The 24,004-nt window shown below is 38.4% G+C and overlaps 1 protein-coding gene across 1 annotated transcript in view; it reads right to left on the bottom strand.

Annotated features, from left to right (window-relative positions):
• Positions 1-24,004, bottom strand: part of LOC108702928 (striated muscle-specific serine/threonine-protein kinase-like) — a 133,026-nt gene that overhangs the window by 41,278 nt on the left and 67,744 nt on the right. Inside the window, 6 exon segments of the mRNA XM_041578767.1 lie at positions 1,032-1,221; positions 2,802-2,960; positions 4,224-4,484; positions 16,564-16,739; positions 19,287-19,375; positions 19,690-19,859. Coding sequence (XP_041434701.1) covers positions 1,032-1,221; positions 2,802-2,960; positions 4,224-4,484; positions 16,564-16,739; positions 19,287-19,375; positions 19,690-19,859 — 1,045 coding nt within the window.

Here is a 24,004-nt window from a genome sequence, read left to right as displayed (position 1 = left end):
AACACCATGCTGAGACCGGATGGAAGAAACACCTTTGAAAGTCCTGAAGTGGCCTAGGGTAAGGAAGGACAGCCATGGAACTAAGTCAAATGGCTGGGTTGAGGGCCCATTGAAGCCTGTGCCCACCATGAGATTTCCAGGTTACATGAAGGGCCTATCCAATTCAGCAAAACAATAATTCTGAACAACCTTCCTTCTAATAAAAACATACTAAAGAGCATTTGTGAACTAACAACAAAGGCCCGGGGGGGGGGGCACTTTTCAGCCAGTACCATCACTAACACTAGTGATAATACATGGTTAAAGTTCTATCGTAATTTAGCCCTAGGGATTTAACTAAGGTGGGAAATGTCTTTTCATAATCATTAAGGTTCATTTATGAAAACTTGGCAAATTTGCTCCTTGACAGCAGCCTATAGTAATCAGTAAATGATTATTTTTTTCAAGTAGAACAATGAAGCAGACATTTGATTGGCTGCCATAGGTTCACTGGCCGTTTACAAATTTCCAAGTGTTTATCAATGAGCCCCAATGTCTTCTAAAACACTGAAGACACATAGTACAGTTATACTTTGAATAAATGTACAATGTTCTGAAAAATTGGAGGGGAAGCTACTTTTTGAATATATTCATTGGTGTAAAGTTTTGAGAAAGTTAAGCATGAGCTAGGAATTTCTCTCTCATGGCATATAAGGTCTTATGGCTAAATGGATAAAGGGGAACTACAATTGTGATTCATAATATTCTTCTATTGTATTGTTTATTAGAAGATCCTACAACCAAATCTTTTTGGTGCAAACAACTCACTAAGAATTATAGCAGGAGCAATTGATTGTATTAGGTAAAAGTGTTAGGGTTAGGTTAGATGTGTCATAGCTCAGAACCCAGCTGCAAAGCAGTATAACCGGGTTACTTTGCAGGTAGAAAACAAAATGACTTAAAAATTCTTTTACAAGATTTTTTCATCCTTAAAAAGATAAAACATGTGTAACAGCTACGGCAAACTCCCATTCACTGCAGGCCATTCTTACATATGAGATGCTGCAGCAGACCGAGGCTCCTCCACGTAGAGTTCCGCAGAGCATTCGGCCTCCCCATGCTGGTTATGGGCAGTCGCTGTGTATTGCCCCTCGTCCTCATTTGCCACATGGGGTATCAACAGGGTGTGATGTCCTCCTTCTCTAATAATATGGATGTTCTCACTCTCCTCTATTGGCTGTCCTGTAATAACACATTAGGAGTACAGTATAGGAAGCCTGAACTGGCACCATACATCTTTGGTTTTGAAGTAGTGCATTAGTAGGTAAGACATTACGTGACCTAGATAGGATCTCTGATATGCCATCCAAATTCCAGTTTCCTTTACAAACATTCCTACCTTCCTATCATTACATTTTTCAGTTAATAAGTTCAGTAAGATTTGGTAACTAATACAATTTTTAGCAGCTGGGGCACTAAAAGAACTGGCATGGGGTAACCATAAGAGCAACACACAGAAAAGAATTGGCCATTCCATAACATACTTAAAGTTATCTTACATTTAAAATACCAATTTAAGACCACTGACACAAAAGATGGTTTGCCTCCTGTTCTTGTCAAGTTTAGAACAATGGTGGTCAAATTAAGGACATGTGAGGCCCCTAGGCTACACTTTGCACAGGGTCCCCTTCTAGGGCAGGGCTTTTTTTGGCACAGTATGCACCACGTTTTTTTAAAAAAAAAGCCGACCGCTGTCTAAATATGCTAGCGGTTTCAAACTTAGGCAATGGCACATGACGCTAGCGTATTTACGCAGCGGTCAGCTTTTTTAAAAAACGTGGTGCGGGCCGTGCCGAAAACACGGCGGATCCGCAATTAACTTCCAAATTATTAACTATTAGTAACAGTAAAATGATTTCTAAAAAAAAACAACCAAATGGTAAGCTTACATTTTGGCATTGGGCACATCATAAAACGAGAAAGAGCACAATAGAGACCTGGTTGAATAAATGCATATCAAAAACAACCTTAAAACATTGATTGCACTTTGATAGTGTGTGTACTGCACTGTAACTGAGCTGAACACACAATTATTTCACTGTCTGCAGAAATTATTTCACTGTCTGCAGAAATTATTTCACAGTCTGCAGGATACAAAAATTATTTCACTGTCTGCAGAAATTATTTCACAGTCTGCAGGCTACAAGAATTATTTCACTGTCTGCAGAAATTATGTCACTGTCTGCAGGCTACAAAAATTATTTCACTGTCTGCAGGCTACAAAAGTTATTTCACAGACAGACTGTTTCAGGCACAGGCCGGCTCTACAGCTGCTGCTGGGCCCGGCCGGTGCCCCCTGTAGCTATCTGAACCCCTGTGAATGGCTACTACTCGCACCTGCTACTAAATAGCTGGCCTCTCACTCTCAGTGGCCTGGCTGGCTTGATATATTTAAAAAAAAAAAATTCTCTGCCCACGGACTGCTGCTGGATCGGTGCCCCCCCCCCACACCGCCCCCATGCCTTTCTCTCTAGCTAGCAGTTAGGCAGAATCGAAGGTGCAGGGCAAGATTAGTTAGCTAAGCAGCTAATAGCAATAAGGCAACTTGGCAAATGGCAAGAGTCACGAAGAACATGACAGAGACAGTCAGACTGCATGTTTGTTCTCTGCAGCGTCGGACTGCATGTGTGTGAGAGCGCACTCAACTCTCTTAAGCCACAGGTGTGCTTCGGCGCACATCAAAATTCCCCTTCCACCATGTGCCTAAGTTTGGCAGATTTAATATTTTAATGTTATAGTTTCTTCTTGATAGAATATCTTACCAAAATGAGTCCATGTGACAACAGGGGGCGGGGTGCCACTAATTTTACAATCCAGTCGAGCTGTGCGTCCCTCTATGACATCTCGATCTGACAACTTGCGAGTGAAGAGAGGAGCCAGTGATGGGTGTACAGTTAGCATAGCACTGCAGGTCAACTCATCTGCCATGTTTAAATAGAGAAGGGAAGAAGAAATGCATAAAAACAATATAAAATATTCACTTATGGTACCACAGAAAGCCAGGTAGTAATGGGGAGGGGGTGCATATAAAGTACTTTCACTTTTTACATTTATTTTTACATTTTCAATGTATTTCCCATTGCTTTCAATGATTTGCTCCTGCATATTCTGCATTTAACATGCATATAATATACTCCAGCGAGTAATAAAGTAAGAATTTAAAAGTAGCTGTGATGGAGTAACTAGTGTTTTCTATGGACAAACTATCCCCATTAACTTCCACTTTGGCTGATAGCTATCCATAATTTATTCAGAGAATGTAAAAGGAAGGCAAAAGTATTATCCAGGTATTCACTGGAAATAACTGTAACTGTAGAGGAGTAATTTATGTTGATTAAGCAGTTTCATTGGCCACCACCTCTCATTTATTTATTTAAAAAGTATGTAGGATCTACCAGCCAGAAAGAGGAAAAGGTAAGCAAAAGCTTTCTCCAAGTAAATATTTAAATTAATTGTAGGAGGGAATATCTTTGGTTTTCTCCAGACCTATGAGAGTTTTATAATCTCAGCATCTTACAATTCACAAGACGTTATTTGAGTATTAAAGCGTTTTTTTACCTTTCAAACACTATTTTTCAGTTCAGTCGTTTTCAGATTGTTCCCCCGAAATAAAGACTTTTTTCAATTACTTTCCATTATTTATTTTTTTTACATTTTTCCCAAAATCTAAGTTTGAAGTTGAATGGTCCTGTGTCTTGTGTTTGGGTCTGACAGCTCAGTAATTCAGGTGCAAACTCTAAATTGTTACAATTTTGCAAAATACTCTCTGGAGTATTAGCAACTATTGTATCAATTCTAACAGATGCCTGTAATGAAAGTGATTCTGCTCAGCAAGGACAAAGATCAGAAAAGATAAGAACAGTTTACAGGGTCGGCGACCCCCCTCCCAGTGCTGCTTTAGAAGGTGAAAAATTACACTTTATACTTCAATATTTGAAAAACGGTGACACATAGAAAGTAGAAAGTAATTGGAAGAAGTTATTTCTGGTGATCTATCTGAAAACAACAGATAGGTGAACAACGCTTTAAGGCATAGCCAACATATGGCCCTCAAAATGTCCATCATCTCAAAGGTCTTTTTCTGGGGTTCTTGGGGGTTAGGTTGGTAACATCCAGAGATTGCCCATGCCTGTATTAGAGTAAATGAAATACAATGCATGGTGATAAAATGTAAGGGTAGTTACCTCTTGCAGTGCTTAGTTTGCAGGTGTAGATTCCACTGTCATCTTCATGGACTGAATTCAGGAGCAGCACACACTGCTTTCCGTTGAAACGCATCTTACAGTCCAGCAGAGCCGGCTGAAGCAACTTTCCACGGAACATCCAATCCAGGTCCATATCGGTGGGGCCCGACACCACGCATTCAAACACTGCTGCCTCCCCAGCGCACACCCTCACATCCTGCAAGGGGGTCAGAACCTCCAAGCTGGTGCTGCCAGGGGACGCTGCTCCCACACAACATCAAAGCATAACAGGACAGCACAAAGTGACAACACAGTGACCAACAGAAAAGACAACACAGAAAGAGGGAAGAGAAATGTTACACCCAGAGATGAGAAAAAGAATGGATTATGGTAAAAGTGATACAGAAGGTGGAACATTTGTCACAACATTGAGATCTTCTCTTACACTTAGACATTACAGAACTCTCAATGTTTTTGAGAAAATGTACATAAAACATGGTGATTAGGGATGCACCAAATCCACATTTTTTTCAATTCTTTTTGCTAAATTCTAATCTGGATTTATCCTTGGTGTTCAGCCCAACCAAGTTAGACTTACTGTAGGTCTCATGCCAGTTAGATTTGGGTTTTCAGAAGACATGGAGCCAGTGGCGTAACTAGATATTACTGGGCCCCACAGCAAATTATTTTTCAGGCCCCCAAAATGTTTTGGGTTGACAATATCTTCCTCTATAGTTACGCCCCTGCATGGAGCATTCTGTATTCGGCTGAATGCAGAAATGATGGATTCTATGCATAGTTAGTCAAATAATAAAGCAGAAAATAGAAAATACAGACATCAAACGGGAATCAACTGCTATTAATTTAACTTCATGTTAATGGGCGATTATTCCTTTTGTAGTTGGTTGAAAACATGGGATCTGCCTTTTTCTGGAAGATGCTTTATGTAAAAGTTATTCAATGTTTTATATTGGTTAATGTTTCTGTAACCTGTCTCCAAAGAAGCTAATGCTGATTTTCAGCTTTTAAATTCAGTTTAAGCAGGTTCTGAAAATGATAGACCCCTTATTTATCAGTTGGACATGATCTATAATAAAGCTTATTGTAAAGATATGATATATTGTAAGATATAGAAGCCAGTGTTCTATAGTATGCTAGATACATACACAATTACTGTTGCCATACTTTCAAGAAAAAAAGCAATACCTGAAATAAAATAATAGAAATTATACCAATGGTAGAAATTGTGTTCTATATGTGTCTATGAAACCATAAACCATTTCTAAGGTTTAAGTATTATGCATTCTAACTGCACCCAGATGAGTAAGTTTTTGGGGAAATTCATTTCATGGAGATCCTTCATATACATCTGGTTATATTCTATATTTCAGTGATGTGTAAAATAGTAATACGAATCTTGTTTGTAGAATTTCAAATTATCCTTTTTAGCTTTAAACTGACTGACTGTTATAGTTATTACTGAATAGCCATTTGTGGGACGATGCTCTATATGCACAGTATCACCCCCAATATGATCTATCCATGTGTAGCCAGACTGCATTTGCCTAACCAATTGGTTTGCATGGGAATTGGGTATAGACCCATAACTACATCCCTGGCCTAATGCAAACAATTTCCAACAGGATTTTTATTTGATATTTGGTCAATCCTGGACAAGATATCAGTTGCTGTTTTGGGCCCATACAAGGACTAATCATCTGTATCCTCAGACAGAAGTTTGTGTGTGTCACCAATCAGTATTGGCATTTACTGTTGTTTTATGCATAATAGAGTACAGCCACCTGCAAAGATTACTCATCTCTCCTAAATTAAGATCATCACAAGGGATATATATACTGTAATTTAAGTACAGAAATCTAAAGTTAAAACATTCAACTCTTTCATTCTTATGGAAGGATGTCAACCAACCACATGTCATGAGAGAGATAATGAATCTAAGGACTGGATACTGAGCTTTTTGACATCTTATTTCATTTAGTGTGAGAGGGATTCATAATTCAAATGAATACAGCACTGGATCATTATCTCCCTCATAAGATGGGGTTGGTTGATGTCTTTGCTTATGAGAGCTTGTATTTTCTTTTGCTTTATTTATATACATGATCAAATGAATGAGACTCCAGAGACTTGTACAGAACACCTGCCACTGAATACAGATCACTGCACAAACTGACATTGTATTGATGGACACATTCCACAGACAACACTATAACAATTTAAACAGGAATTTCAAGTGGGAGAGCCTCCCCCAGCTGTAAACTGAACTACAACTCCCATAATTAAATGATGGGAAATGCTTGTGATTAATAACAGCTGGTTGGCCAATGGGTTAACTTCTACAGTTCAATGCACAAACGGACGGTCTAATAATTCTCTTTATCACAAGCCATAATCAAAGTTCATAATCAATAACTAATAGCAGAGTGATTTGTTTTAAAAATCTACACTTTAATCCACAAAGTGCAGGATAAACTAAACCGTGTTGGCACATAAATGGTTAATGTTCTGGCAACAGGCAGTTTGGGAGCATAATTCAGTTCTGAGCATAGGACTTAATTTGTACCCAAGATATTTGTTTAGCAGGAAACTTGCATCAAATAGGGCAATATAGAAAAAGCAATATTTTTTTCATACAAATCTTTTGTTCTTTGTATGAAGGTGATGCAAAAATGAACACATTACGCCAAGCTCTGAACTGATTAGCCATCCAAATTTGTTCCAACGAAAGGTAAGCATTGAACAGAAACAAGTTATTCTTTGCAGCAGTTTTAAAAAACTGTTTATGGAGCTGCTACTTGTCTCAAATTGCATAACACACTATATATATAGACCGTGAGCAGCACCGTTAAACTCGTACACGAGGAAAGAATCAAACACACAACTGTTCAAAATCATGATTTATTGGGACTACAAAAAAAATAGATTTATGTAAAACAAAATTTGCTCTATTGTAATTGTTAAAGGACAGGGTTTGTTCTGCAAGTGAGGCACAGAGTACGAAATATTAGCAATAACTATCCTTCTTCTACACTCTCTAGACCGTTCTTGTTTAACACAGACCTTTTACGCAGGCCTGGACTGGCAATCTGTGGGTTCTGGCAAATGCCAGAGGGGCTGCTATAAGGTGCCATAGAAAGTTAGTATTTAGTGGGCTGGTGGGGGCTGTTTGGGCCTCTGTGTTCCTGAAATGGCAGGGCCTATTTTAATTCTCAGTCCGGACCTGAAATGCAGACTTTTAAAGCCCTCTTTGGCAGCCCCTGTGTTAATTAATTAAGTCATAAAACCATTGTTCTAAATATAATACAGCTAGGAACAATGTTTCCCTGTATTATAGGTCTGAGCCTTAAACATGTGCAAAAAGAAACTGTTAGAACTCTATATTCCCTGTAATTATTGATGCATAGATCATTCATTGCATTGCTATGAACAATTTACAATATGTCTTCTCTGCTGGACTTGTTGCTTCCTCTGGCTCCATGATAAAAGGGTTAGCTGCTGGCCAGTTAAGATCTAAGCAAGTTTCTAAGCATTGCATTTTCAGTGTTCAGTATATCTGTATACCACTCACCCAGTCCAAGGATATTAGCTGATCTATTATGTCATACATAGGAAAATAAAATAAAAAGAGGGTACCACCTTTCAAATATAGTTATTGTTTCACTTTTTGTCACTTCATCTTTACAATGTCCTATAATTCTGCATAATTGTATACTCTGGGTCACTGGTGATTTTAATGGATTTCTTAATTGGGTGTGAGCTAATGTCTACACATAGGTACAGTAACCTCTGCAAAATTACAGAGTCCAGTCTACACAATTTAAGAGCAAAATGAAGTGGGGCCAATGAGTTGGTGACATCAGGTGACTGTTGTGCATCTACTTTTGTGTTGTATCAGATATTTCTGCCAAATAGTTTCCTTCTGAATTATGTTCTTACTGATATCGCATGGAAATAGTAATGAGGGTGTGTTTTGTCACATATTGAATCATCTAAAGGTGGTTATAGAAGCACCAATAAAATCATATGAAACAAATAGACCTGGGAATCAGGTCAGAAAACATCAACAACTGTTAGTGCTGAATCGTCAGTTACATTTAGAATTCTATTGTTTTTACCTGTGCTGTATATCTGACGATGCAGCTCTATCACGTCTGTATTTAAAATGAAGGATTCTTTGCAGGAAAGATTGTAATTGTTCCATCTATGCCCACCGTAAGCCAGCAACTGGATCTTAGCATTCGATATTAATTCCTACAGTCCTACTGTAGTGTTATCATCATACAAGGGCCAAAAAAGTGCTTGGCATAGTAGGTATGGAACTTGGAAGCATGACTTGATGTTATTGGGGAATGTTAGAGAAATGTGGTAAAAATTAAAAACAACCCCAGAAAATGTTTTATTAATATAGCCTGTAAAGAGAAGTAGGAGAATAAAACTCTAAATATAAATATGGCTAGAAATAACATATTTTATATACTGAAGGTTCAGCTTCTCTATAGTAGTAATGATCCAGGCCTTTAAAGTAGGGATGCACCGAATCCAGGATTCGGTTCGGGATTCGGCCAGGATTCTGCCTTTTTAAGCAGGATTCGGATTCGGCCGAATCCTTCTGCCTGGCCAAACCGAATCCAAATCCTAATTTGCATATGTAAATTAGGGGTGGGGAGAGAAGTAAAAAATGTTTTGCCTTTCCCACCCCTAATTTGCATATGCATATTAGGGTTCAGATTTGGTTCGGTATTCGGCCGAAACTTTCGCAATGGATTCGGGGGTTCGGCCAAATCCAAAAAAGTGGATTCGGTGCATCCCTACTTTAAATTTATCACAGCAGTTTCCCACCTTGGATTTTGTTTGGAGTGTCTGCGACACGCACATGCTCAGTGTGTTTTGAGCAGCTGTTATGAAGCTCGATTAAGGAGTTATCATAAAGCAAAAAAGAGGTCTGCCTGTCATAAAATCTGATGCTACAGGGTTGATTGATTAAATTTGATGCTAATTGTATTGGTTTCTGAGTTGCTATGTACCAATAATCTGAAATATTTACTAACCAGCCTTATATTGTGACATTTATATGATATATATTTAGTGTAATGTGGGTCAGTCCCTAAACTCAGTAACTGACAGCAGCACCCAACCAGTAACCTGACATCAACAACATTTCTACTTTACTTCTTTAGTTAAGTTTTCCGTCTCCTTTAAATCTGTGCAGGCATGGGTATTCCACTATATTTATACACTGTATGTATAAAGGGGTATTTTACCTTTGTTTTGTTATATTTTTTAAATAGTACACCAGGGGTCACTGTAGCACATTGCACTTATTGGCAATTTTTTTTAACTTTTCACCCTGCCCTAAAATAAGTGTTAAATAATAAACAATAAAAACCTATTGAATAAAGTCATAAGGGGTCAGCCAAAACTGAAAGCAAAAGAAAACTCTATTTTTTGTAGTCTGTGCACTACCTTCTGCTCTTTTCTCTATTTTTGCTGCCCCTTCCACGTATTTAATGCTGACTGTGTTAGTAAGCTCTGTATTATTAGGGGTGGGGGTATTTTTAGGTACAGAGTGCAGCATTCACCAGGGTCAGGGGCGTTTCGGTGGTCCTTGTTGCCCTGAGGTTGCTTTTCTGATGCCACCCCTGGAAAGTTAAAGTTATTTGTAAATATAATTGCTATTGAAAACTGAATCTGTCTGTCCCTTCTGTTCTCTTAAAACAATGTAACTAGTCTGGTCTCCTAATGCTCCGCCAGATGAAAAATGTCGGGACTCTCCACACATGGTCCGAAAATCGTATGAATCCTTGATTCGTACGATCAGATCTTTGTGTCTATGGCCAGCTTTAGTCTTTAAGGCTAATTACCTATAATGGGCTTTGTCTCTCAAGAGAGATCATGTTCTGGGTGTAGTTACCTGACTGGAGAGGCTTAGACTCGGCTATTCCAATGTATTGCAATGTAAAGGTATTTCCAGGTGCTTTGCCATCTACAGGGATAATAAAACTATTAGCCTTAATCAGCTGGCTTGCAACATAGTTTCAGGAGTCAGAGAATGTTAACAGACAGATACTGCTTTGAATATCAATTCCTTCAACAATGTACAAATAACCATTTTTCATTAATGTACACAGTATAATGGAAATTTGCTGAAAATTACATTTTCTTTCATTACGAGGAAAATTATTGTAATAGCAACTCAAAAATCACATTGATTTCCCAAATATCAAATCAGATCTCAGGTTGGGCCTTTATATCTTTTAATTGTTACATAAACCACCCCTATATCCGTTTCTTTAGAATCAAAAACATGTGTATATCTAAATATAACTATTCTTATAAGGGGTTAAGGACTGAGTACTGTGAAAAGCTGTATGTGTGTAAATGTATAAATAATGTTAATAAATAGCAATAGAAAATGATAAGTGGGTTAATTCCTGTTTGTTTTGCTTTAGTAGATAGATTGCTGGTGCTGTGTGTGTTGTGCCAATTCTGTCAGCCATGCTGGGTGGGGTGGGCATCACACAGAGCAATATTCTATCTTTTTGTTAGCACAACACATTGGACTCTCTTAATGGTTCATTCTGGCATAGACAATTTCTGCTGTCTATTTGAATATAAGGCTGGGGCAATATATGTGATCCTCTTTGAGGTAGCTAGCTTGACCTGTGATCTGAACAGGAGTTAAATCAGTCTGAAAGGCATTTTAAAGGGAACCTGTCACCCTAAGAAATAATGCCAAATATTATTTTATGATTTTACTCAAAGCAATATAATATTCACTTACACTGTATACATTATTTTAATCTTGTTTTGTTTAGTCTTGAAAGTCACATCAGGCAGACAGGAGCCATTTTGTGGATGATATTATTAAATTGAGTTTTAAATCATGCCAAAATCTTGTTTTTGAAAAACAATGGGGCACCTGATGCCAATACACAATTAGATTGTAAGGAGGAAGAGGGAATGTGAGGGGTGCAGGCACATCTAGGAAGTACAGAATGGAAAGTGAAAGTAATTGCCTAAGGCATAGAGGAGGGGCAGGCAATATATGATTGATAGGTGAGACTGTTAAACAACTTTATAACAGGTATGGTTGTTTTAATAAAAAAAGAATTTGGGTTTAATGTTTAATTTGAAAATAACTTTTATTATACAGCATTTTATGCCTGGGTGACAGGTCCCCTTTAAGACCTAATTGTGGGTGCTTACCCAGAGTGATTGGAAAGAATATTGCTGGTTTGCTTGATGCCACATGTAGCTCTTTTTGAATCAAGCCCTTTATGTGTTGCTTTGTGACATACAGTGGATATGTCTGCACACAACTGTGGCTGTGCACTGATACACTTAAATATATCTGCTAAGATGGTGTAGGAATGAGAATCTGTTCCCTGTAAGAATAGAAAGGAATGGGAGCACTCCAGCAGTCTAAGTGCAACAGTGTACTATAATTAGTATACTATAATTTACATTGGTGCTACTCACTGATATATGGCCCTGGCCTCCAACTGAAGCAACACGAAGGAAGCTAAGTACATACAGTATGCTGCCAAAAGTAAATATTATTTATTTAGCCAGTAAACCTGTGCCACCGCTGTAGTGCTTTTATTTCTTTTCATATTGCTTCAGTCTGTTTCCAGTGCCACCGAGATACATGTAGACACATACCGGTTTGATAGATTTGACTCAGAGCTATAATAGTCTTTTTTAATCTCCTATTACAAGAGTCATTTATAACAACACTGCTGGTAAGCTTTATGAACCATATTGCATTGTACTGAGATAAGTGGAGTTACCCTGTTATCTGAGCCATCAGTCTCATGACTACATTTATACAGTTTAGAGGCCATCTCATGCCTGGCACAGGTGTATACCAGCAGTGGTTTCAGGAGCGGTATACCAATTTAGTGCAGTCTGTCAGTGGTCTCAAAGGGTGAGCATCAGTGACATAAGGAGACCCCTTCCATACGTTCTTTGTTCCATTATTTGCAAGAGGAGGCATCTCTTGCTCTTATGTCTCTCATCCCTGGTTCAGACAGGCCAGGGCTGTTGTTTCTCCTTTCGGCACAGTCCATTTTCTCGGACAGCTGGATGGCTCCTGTATTAGTTTGTTAGTGATAGGAGATTATCTGACTCCCCCTGTATACAGACAGAAACTGCAGTCAAGGTGCGTGCGAGCTGGCCATTCAAAGCACAAGCCAAAAGCTGTCAATGCATGCATTATACAAATGTAAAAGTAATGAAATAGAAGAGTGCATGTTAGGTTACTTGTGGACCATACCATAATTTAAAAAGGCAACCAAATCCCTCAACAGAAAAACCTGCCAGCTAATTCAGTGATAATGACAATTTAGTTATGCAACAAATTAGCTCTTTAGCGGGGAATGAATGTGGCTAGTTAAAAATCCAAAAGAGAACAGGAGAAACCCTTCAAAATCAACTCAAACCTAAACTCAAATATTTGAAATATCCTGTAACTCAAACGCAAAAGGTGGAGATCAGATATATATATATATATATTGATTACAAGGGCCACTATACCTTATATGTTTTGACAGAATTGTGAAAGTATATGTTAATAGTTTCATTTATAATTTTATGTTATGATCTTCTTAGGCGATAAAAAAAACCTTGGGTTTTTGTCCTTGCTACAGAGAATTAAGTCGATGGCAAAGTTTTGCTGATGGACCATGCCCTTGAGCTGTTAGGCCATCCCCCCCCCCTTTTGGTAGATTGATAAGGGTATTACTAATGCAATAGGAGGGCTATGAAAAAGCAAAAGGAAGACTATGACCAGCCAGCTTGAGGGACAATGACAGCTTTAAAAAAACCTATAACTGCAAGCTAAGCTAGTAATTCTTTTATAGAAGAAAGTAAAAAAGTATAGTGGTCCTTCAAGCACACTGGCACATTTTTCTTATGTTTTAGTTGCCTTTTAAGAACATAGATAGCATTTCAATATTTTATCAGTCATAATTAGATATATTAACATGCTAAACACAAAATTTGCAAATTACAGAAAACTGCGGCACATGCAAGAAGCTTAAGTGTTACAGATTTAAGGTAAGATACATTTTTTAAAGTTAAAATATTACATTTCATCATACAAAAGATCTGGCCAATAAGAACCCTTCATTATAAAGTGACAGTGAGCAAGTTTTAAATACAGGAGAACCCTCATTTTACGTTTTTCAGGGGACCAGGAAAAAATTATGTAAAATCCAGGAAAATGTAACATCAGGGAAATGTGTTAAAGTAACTTTTTCTTCAAGTACTGAAAGGATATAAGACAAGAGTCTGTTTTACTTTGAGATACAATATTTACTGTGTTAATAACAAGAGTTAAGCTTTGCAACATTAATGTTACACTAAGGGAGGCATGTGGAAGGCCTCTCTGTCAGTCACATACACAACCTAAAGCATTAAGTGATTGGTGCAGGACTGTATAAGGGGCAGACTAATTGGAATTGACCATTTATAGGCAGAATCATGGCAAAATATACATCTGGTTAGTATTTTAAACCTCTTTATTTCACAAATAACAACATTCATAGAAGGGGAAAAAGCAGTTTTTGGGAACATCAGGACAAAATGTTGATGTAAAATCCGGGAAACATTACTTAAAATCAGGTAAATGCACCCATTAAAATGCATTATAAATTGGTGGGACCACAAATAAAAAAAATTAAAATGCGGCTTAACTCAAAATCAGGGTAATTCAAATCGAGGTTTCACTGATACAGGTTTCACTGTATCTTTCAAAATGTTTGATTATCTAATGTAGCAACTGCAATCTGAGATCTGTCAGTCTACTGTAAATGCATAGAGAATGGATTCTGCATACTGTATTTATAATAGGGATGCACCGAATCCACTATTTTGGATTCGGCCGAACCCCCGAATCCTTTGCGAAAGAGGGAAGTATATGTCTGAATAGCCACAATACACCAACTTGATATTGTTGAGATATTTATAAAGCAACATAATAATTACTCTTCTCTGGATTGCAAAGATTTTGCACTATTGGCAACATATGTGCCTGTGCATACATTCAGGTTTTGGGGAAAATGGGGTCCCAGATCTGTTTAACATTTCTCAATAAACCTTACAGCCCAAACACAAAAACACAGGGATTTCTTGCTAGGCAATCTTCATGAACACTGTTATATGTGACCATGACCAACCTTCAATCCAACCCCATGGGTCGTTCATTGCAACTCTTTGTGTAACCAGATACTTTATTAATATTTATTTTCCTGAGCAAATAATCTATAACATTATAAACTGATGATCAGCTATCTCCAGTGGTATCCCAAATCTGGTTTACAAAGCTCTCATGCAGCAGGTTATTGTTTGGGGATAGTGCCATGCAAAGACCAGAAGGAGCATATCTTCAGGGAGAGGCAGCATGCAACAATGTAGTTAGGAAGATTCCTCTGTCTGAGTTGCCAGATCCACTATCCAAGAATCATGGAGTATACTGAACATAATATCTAAAGAAATCATTCTTCTCTGGGCCCTATATACAGACACCAGCTTCTTATAGAGCAGGTCACAAATACATCTGATTTCTTAGATTAGAGGGCATGCAAATAGGGACAGCTACCCTGGACTCTACACACACTAGAGATAAACAGAGTAGAAGTTCTATTTAAGAAGAATGGTGGATAACAGGTATAGTAAGTCAAACTGGCGACAGTAGGACAAGATGGCAGCAGTAAGTCAAGATGTCCAAGAGAGCATTTATCTCACTGTTGATCAGTCTGCATCCTTTTAGTTTTTGAAGTACAACTACCAACACATTCAAGTAGCTTTAAGCAGGGGGGTACTGATAGGATGGAAAATATAATTCCTTGTAAATAAGAGTGCCCTAAAAAGTCTATTTTTCTGTCAGTCCCGCAACAACATGGATCTGCCTAAGTATAAATCAGTCCATGAGTCAAGTAGACTGATATGTAATTACATTAGTGTGTGACAGATTTCTTGATATCTTTCATCAAATCTAAGCACAACAGTGGTTCTATTTTATATATACATTGGTAAAATGCTTATAGATATCCCAATAAAACCAATTTACAAACGTTCCACATACATCTGTTGTACACCAAAAGGTTCTACTTTGTCATTTTGCAGAATCTGGCAGTTTTGCAGATCAACTTTTTTTAGTTGGTGTTTTCTTGACTAAAGAAATCATAGGCTGAAACTTTTCAAGGTCTATTAAAACCTATGCGCACCCAAACATGTAATTTAACTGAACTCTTCCTCTACTCAAAGTGGTCTAGAATTCTCAATTCTTTCTTAAATTGCTCTTTTACCATTAAATATAAAACTTACACAAATCTCTAATCATTTCCTCAAGAATTTTCCGGACGGAGAAAACTTGTGTTGGATTTAGAAAACTCAACCAACAGATTATAAATATATACAGTAAATCTAGAAATGCTCAAAACTGATTTTGCCTTTCAAATTTAGAAAATGATGTTATAGAGCAGAGGTCCCAACCTTTTTTACCCTTGAGCAACATTCTGATGTAAAAAGAGTTGTCGAGCAACGTGGTCATGAAAAATGTTCCTGGGTGTCACAAAATCAGTGCTATGATTGGATATTTGGTAGCCTCTATGTAAACTGGCAGCCTACAAGAGACCAGCACACTGGTTTTATGCAACCAAAACTTGCCTCCAAGTCTGGAATTCAAAAATAAGCACCTGCTGTGAGGCCACTAGGAACAACATCCAAGGGGTTTGCTCACAAGTCACTGGTTGGGGAGCACTGTCATAAAGGGACCTATTTTTCTTTTTTTTCTTGCTGCCATGGTAATTAAGCCATAGCAATCGCACACATTTTTAAATGGCCATACCTCAGAGCTATATAACAAAAAAGAATTCTATAAACATGACAGATACCCAAAGACCTATGTATTAAATCTAAAGACAAAGACAAAACAATAAATACCTGGCTGATAGTAACAACTACAAAATCGATGCATTTTTATTACAGCAGTTTTGAACAGCAGTGTTTTATGGGACTCAAGATTATTCTAAGGAAAATCGAAAACCAAACAAAGATAAAAGGTTCACTTAACTAATAGAGCTTAGTGCCATTAAATAAAATAGTATACACAGTAATTTGCCTTGATTCATCCCTTATATATCTACAAAGAACTGTAACGATGCTAATATGTTTGTTGAGGTCTAGCTTATGGGACATTAATCAACTAGATGTTAAGGGTCATCTTAATTTATTCATTTCTAACCATTTCCTTTCCATACACTGCTAAAATGGCAAAGCTCTATATGATTATATTGGCATATGAACATCCACTTACCTAGAACCTCAATCTTCGCTTCACATTGCTTTGTCCCATACTCATTTATTGCTTTGCAGGTGTAGAATCCAGAATCTCGTTTATCAGCCCCTGCAATGTGTAGTGAGAACATCCCCCAAGGACCTTCTGATATTCGAAACCTTCCACCAGGCCTCACCTGCTGCTTGTTCTTCAGCCTTCAAGAAAAATGGAGCGGCAGTTAGGAGCAAGATCTTAAGGAGAAGGTAACGCATCAAAACTAAAAAAAAAAACTCCGAAAATAAGACGTTAATAAACAATATGACTGATTGGTTATATTATGTACCACATAGTTACTGTAGGACTTTTGGCAAGTGTGAAGGAGATAAAAACACATAATTTGTCTTGAAATCAAATTGATATATTCTACATGGTTTCTGTATTTTCATTTTAATTAGAGATTAATTCATTTATAATTGACATGTATAAAGCAACATGTACATCATTATTACAATGTTGACAATTAGCATAAAAAATTGTAGCATAAAGAAGAGAGGAAAAAAGAAGCAAAGGAAAAAAAAAGAAGGGTGATATTCTCGCTTATTAAAGTATTCATTAAAGGATTTCTCCCTGCTAATTCCTCAGACATATACCACGTAGTGAATCTGAACACATAGGCAATTTCTCTTTGTCTAACAGAGGATAGTGTTTGTATGTATTTTGTCCAAGTGGCAAAAAAAGATGTAACCTCCGCTCTCTATCCAGAGTGGCTTCCAGCCAATCCATACGGTAGGCATAATCAAGTTTAGTAAACATGACTTTTAGTGAAGGAGGCAAATTCGATATCCAGCACTGTAGTATTGCTTTTCTACCGACCGCAGAGACAATGTTTGATAATTTCTTGTCGACCTTTGGTATTTTTGCTGTGTCTCCAAAGATTGACCATGTAGGTGTAAGATAAATCTGAATATGTAATATGAGTTTACAATAGTCAGTGACCGCATTCCAAAACTGTTTGATCAATGGACAGGACCATAAACAATGATAGATGTCAGATTTCAAGGCCTGGCACTTTGGGCAGGCATTTGAATCGGATCAACCCACTTTTTTCCGTATATCAGGAGAAAAATATCCCCTGTGCAGTATGTTTTAAAACATGACATGGAAGTGGCTTGAATTTAGAAATGGTAACGATTTAACATGTAGCGTAAATAGTTTATCTCGTGTAAGATGTGGAATTTGATGCAGCCATTTCCCTATACCTCTATTAAAGTCCCAGTCGGACAATGGTGCTTTTAATTTTATACAGAAGGGAGATGGAAGGTTGTATTGTGTCTGATGGAAATAGGCGGTCCATTGTCTACATCCTGAACAGGAATAGAGCTAGTCACTGTTTGCGCATAGTGCCTGACTTGTAGGTATGAGAAAAAGTCCCAGGTCAATGAGGGATATAATTCTTTGAGTTCGGAAAGGGAATAAGGGTTTGTGGGATTACGCATAAAGTGTCTAACTTGTATAAAGCCCTGCTTTGCCCAAGCATGAAATGGGTTTCCAATATAGTTATTTAGAAACTGTGGATTACCTACAAATAGTAAAAAAGGAGACAGTGAAAGAGAGACAGAAAGCCTATGGCGTGCTGCCCGCCAAGCTCTGTTTGTGGTGTGTAGCAATGGATTATCCTTCACTATCTGTGGGATTTGTTTCTCGTCTAAGTGTAAGAGAGAAGTCAAAGACATGTTTGGTGAGAGTGTCTGATCTAATGTAGGTAGTGCAAAAAATTCTTTATTATTAACTCAATCGGTTGCATAGCAGAGGTTACAAGCCAAGTTATTTGTCTGCATGTCTGGAAGATTTATCCCACCATGGGATTTTAATTGTTGAGGTTTAGTCCTGCTGATCCGGGGATCTTTACCTCCCCAGATAAATTGACTGAGTGCTTTGTTCAGCTTGGTCAGATCCTTGCGGGTAAGGAACAGTGGAAGCATTTGTAGCGGATATAACAGACGGGGGAACCATATCATCTTGATTAGATGGCATTTTCCTAAATAGTTCACTGGCAGTTTTGACCATACACTGAGCTCTTGAATCAATTTATTCAGTAAAGGAGCAACATTTGTATTATATAATGCATGAAGTCGGGAGGGGATCTGAATTCCCAGGAACTGAATTGCCTTTGCAGCCCATTTGCAAGGGAAGGGACCGTGCCATGTGTTTTTCAGGCAAGGATTAAGGGGCATGGCTACCGTTTTGGCCATTTTTACTTGAAATCCTGCCACCCTACCAAAAGTTTCAATACTGGTTGAAAGATAAGGGATTGCCTCTGATGGGTTAGTCATACATAGCAGTATATCATTTGCAAAAGCAGTTAGTTTAAATTGGGTAGGGCCAATTTGTATCTCTTGAAGGGCTGGAGAAGCAAGCAATATCTGCAAAAAAAAGGATCAAGAGCCAAATTAAATAGTAATGGGGAAAGGGGGTACCCCTGGCAGTTGAGGGGAGAGGTATAATTGACTGCTTTATCTTACGTCCATTCAGCTGCACACTTATTGGTCAGGTGCTAAATCCTGTGCTACACATTCTAATTACTTAAGGTTTCTACCAAGTAAACTTTTAGGTTTAATTGACTTAATGATAACTACCTGGCCTCTGGAGTATGAAATGTCCAGTGGCCATAGAGCTAAGCTGGTGACCATCTCAGTCAATGAAAGATAGGAAAATGCTTGGAACAGGAGCAGGCTCTGAGAGAGTTGTGTGTGATCACTCACCAGTTGATTATAGGTTTGGGTTCACCTTCCACCTGAACACTGAGAACGATTTCTTGACCTTCAAACCCTCGCTGGTCCAAGAGAGTCATCTAGAAATAATTAAATGAGTGAGAAATGGTTAATACAACAATTAACAATAATTCTAAACTCTTCTAGCACAAAAACAATGTCAAATTAACATTGCAGCAGCTCAAAAGGAAAAGGAAATGCTTATTGTGTCTTCAAGCAACTCTGTATCTAGTTGGTCAACTTGTGCCTTGTATGGTTCAGTGATTACCTTCCTGCACTTTCCCATATGTTGTAACAGAAGGGGAAAAATCACATTATACACAATAATAAGTTATTAAGTGTAGTTTATAAAGGAATAGCATCAACTACATTTTATATTCAAACCAGTTCTCACCTTGAAAGTAGGAGGAGCTTTGAATGTGGGACCTTTGCCAGCCATCTTATGCTGGGGTGTAGTAGGCTCACTTAGATCTTCCTGGGGGCTGAGGTACTCTTCATCAGATGTTATGGGGCTCAGAAGATCACGAGGTGTCCCCCGATGTGCAGGCGACTCTTTGGTAGGTGCTGCAAAAAAAAAAGAAAAATCCAGAATTAAGAGTCTGAAAAAGATATACATGTTTAAAAGCTCACATGTTGATGAGTGTTAATCAGATGGCAGAGAAAAAAAAAGCATTTGTATCAAATAAAAGCTTAATAAAGTTTGTCAATAAAACCATTGCTAAATATAAAAAGCGTTACAATATAGCAATGTGTGCACCAAAACTGTTAATTTAAAGCTTACACAGTGGGTGCTTTTTGTAGACGTCTGGTGCCATGTTTTTGGTCCCACCTAGGAAAAAGTTGGTACAGAAGGTGCAGAATATATATAAGATTAAATGAGATCATAGGTGATATGCCAGAGGGGGTATTACAGTTACACCTCTAGTTAAAGTTATTATATAGTTTGGAAAGAGAAAGTCATCTCTCTTCATTTTAGGTTTGATTTTGACAACTTGGGAGTGTTACCTCTGCACCTACAGTCAAAAAAACTAGCAGGTTAATAGGTTTCCAATTAAAATCAAATTCTGCCAAGTGTATGAGTGTAATTACCAGTGGTAGTGAGATTAGATAGTAAGCTCCACTGGGACTGAAGTGTACAATGAGATATTCTCTTTAAAGTGCTATTTGTCTGTGCGATATAAAGCCAAATCATGTTGTCGCATGCACCTTTCAGATTATAAATCTCTGGTTAATCTAGTTTAGTTCATATGTCACCATTATATGCTTTTTCTTTTTTACATAGATTCATTAAACTTTTGTTTTCTACACGTTGCAACATGGCCCAAGTTGTTACAATGTTTTCCTTTAGTATGTGGGCATTTAAGAGTTCACTGTTTTGCAGGTATTTTTAGTAGTATGCCATTTATTATGTCCACATCAAGTGCTTCAAAAAAGCAAATGGTTAATTGGGTATGAAGACTGAGAAGCATATTGCTTGTTTATGGGAATTAAAATCACAGGGTGTTCGAATCCAACCAAACAGAGTAAATCCCCACAGCTATTTGGAAATGTATGAGGTGTGTCTCTAAGTGCTTAGGTGTATTATCAAGGTGGGCAAGTATTAAAAATACAAATCTTTCTGTTGTCCATCTGGTGTTTGTGATACTGTGACCTTTGGACACTTTTCAATACACTTAGATATATTTAACACCCACAGAAACTTAAACCTGCCTATAAACCGATCTGCACCTGTGCCACATTCTCAAGCACTGATATTTAAGCACCCTACAATGCCCACAGTACCAGTGCTCAGTATAGGTTGCATACATGTGCAACAAAGATCCTTAACCACTTTTCATATATGAGAGCTACAAAAAACATTACTCCCTTCCATAACAATCCATAGAATCACATTTTGACCACCATCTCATATATTAAAACTTTTCATCAAAGATTCTTCTAGGAAGTTGCACCAAAATAAATCATTTGTAACCCACAAATTTGTATGTGGAAGCACAGTGAAACAACCACTAATACCTTAAAGGGCTTGGTGCCAGACACCTACTCTCCTCCCCCCATGCTTAGCAATGGCATCATTCCTTACTGCCAAAAAAAGACAGTGTGGAATTTCTGCTAGGAGCAAATGGACAAACACTGACACAATACTACAGAAACACAGAGCAACAACTCACCGAAACAGAGCTACAGACCCTCAGAATCATTCTGCCTATATAGAACTGCAGGCTGAAATTGGGGAAATTCTAATCTTAGAGACTTAGAAAGAGACATGAATAGAAGAGAAGAGGAAAAGGGTAAGAGTGCAAGAAATTATGGAGAGAAAATGATAGAAGGAAGGAGAAAAGTAAAGGAAGAGAAAAGGATGCACATTAAAAGGAAAAAGCATAGAAGGAAAAGAGGGAAGGAGAAGGGTGGAGAGACTGTGCGTGACGAGGTCACCTCGAGTACAATTCGTTGCTGTATTTAGACTTTCACCCTTCTCACTCCCTCCCACATAGTCCAAAACAGCAGGGAGAGAGAGAGACAGAGGACAGAAAGGAACATGGGAATGAGAATGACGAAGCATGGCAGTAGCTGAGGGGAAAGCGCCAACTATTGCTATGCCAGGTTGTTTTTCTTATATTGGCAGAGATCATATGACAAAAAGTAAACTCTCATAGCTTGTTTTCTTTCAAGAATATTTACATAGAAGCTGATTTACTAGAAGGGCTCATTTACTTTTGCAAGTGCAGTGTGCAAAATGTCTGATGTGCCAACACAAATGCGATTGTGCTTGATGCAAATTGGCCACAATTGCATGTCATAATTTAAGGTGTTCCGCAAATTTCCACGTTTCGCCGCCGATTAATAAATCCGCAAAACTGCTGCAGAAATTCGCCAGGAAAAATCTGCTGCTTTGAAAAAAATTAATCGTGAATCAGAATAGTCGCGTGCATAAACACTGTCGCACGTCAAAATTATTTGGATGCCCATTGTCTTTAATGCATTTGGCCAAAATAAGCGCTCATATAACAATTGTCGCGGGCATCGAAATTGATGCCTATTGTTTCGCAAATTTCTCCGGAAATTCGTGAATTTTGCCCATCACTAGTGCTCAGCATGAAAATCATGTCTGTGCCCATGTTCTCTAGGTGCGTGTGTTTGGACACTGTTTGACACTGGTGGCTGTAGCTACCAAAAGAAGCCCCAGAGTTCCCCAGTGTGATCAGTTCACTTACACATCTCACACTTGGCAGTGCAAGAAGCAACTTTGGATGCAAGTACCTTAACCAAAAGGCATCAGTTTGTGCAATGACACAAATGTGAGTTTTATGATATCCTCTAGAACGGAGGTCCTCAACATTTTTACCCATGAGCCACATTCAAATGTAAAAGTTGGGGAGCAACACTAGCAACAAAAAAGTTCCTGGGGGTGCTTAGCCCCTATGTGGACTGACAGCCTACAGGAGACTCTGTTTGGCAGTATACCTGGTTTTTATGCAGCCAAAACTTGTCTCCAAGCCATGAATTCATAAATAAGCACCTGGTTTGAGGCCACTGGGAGCAACATACAAGGGGTTGGCATGTTGCACACAGGGGCAATCTTGTCACTGCTGCTGTCTCAGGCAGCAGTCTAGATGGCACCCCCACTCTGAGCTTAAAACGTTGGTGTTGGGGCAGGTCAAAGGGGGCGCTATAGCACTCTCTGTACTAGTGGACCCGAATTTCCTGGTTAAAAACCTGTTACAGAAGGTGACTTTTTTGCCACCCCTGGTAACTGTCCACTCACTGCCGCCAGAGGAAAGGTTCTTATCTTGCCTCATGGCAAGAGCAGCCCTTGTGTAAGATTTCCTCCTGTCCTTACCTCTGCTCGTTTGAATGGGGGCTGGCGCCCGTCTCAGACAGCAGTCTAGATGGCACCCCCACTCTGAGCTTAAAACTTTGGTGTTGGGGCAGGTCAAAGGGGGCACTATAGCACTCTCTGTACTAGTGGACCTGAATTTCCTGGTTAAAAACCTGTTACAGAAGGTGTCTTTTTTGCCACCGCTGGTAACTGTCCACTCACTGCCGCCCGAGAAAAGGTTCTCATCTTGCCTCATGGCAAGAGCAGCCGTTGTGTAAGATTTCCTCCTGTCCTTACCTCTGCTCGTTTGTACTTTCTTTAATGAAAAAGAAACCTATCTCCAATATACTTTAGTTAAAAAATCTGTACCATTTTATAAGAGACCTGACTGTATGCAGTGAAATTCTCCCTTCATTTACTGCTGTTGATAGGAATTGTCAGACGGTCCCTAACTGCTGAGCAGGGAAACAATCATACTTATGAACAGCAGGGGGAGCCCCCGCCTTACTTCCCAGCCATGCAGAACTCAAGCAGCTTTGTTTATGATGATCCCTAAGCAGCCCAGACCACACTGAGCAGGTGCACAGTCTTAGTCTTGCAAAGATGTTTAACAAAGTTAAGATGGTGACCCCCTGTAGCCAACTTTGAAAGCATAAATTGTTTGTTTGATTAGGCTTGCGGTGCAGTAAGTTCATGTTTATATTTAGTATAAAAAATACAGCATTTCTAACCTTATTCTATTTTAGACTTTACATGCCCTTTAAGGCTTAGTTCATATTATACTGTCATTTTTATGAATGGCCTCTAAACGTTAAACTTACATGATCTAAACTTAAAATATCCCCAGATTTTACAAACAGATCCCACCATCACCAGATAAATGGTTGCA

This window comes from Xenopus laevis, chromosome 9_10S, assembly GCF_017654675.1.
Source record: "Xenopus laevis strain J_2021 chromosome 9_10S, Xenopus_laevis_v10.1, whole genome shotgun sequence".
Taxonomy (NCBI): Eukaryota; Metazoa; Chordata; class Amphibia; order Anura; family Pipidae; genus Xenopus; species Xenopus laevis.
The sequence above is the reverse complement of the archived record's forward strand: the minus strand, read 5'-3'. Positions and strand labels throughout refer to the sequence as shown.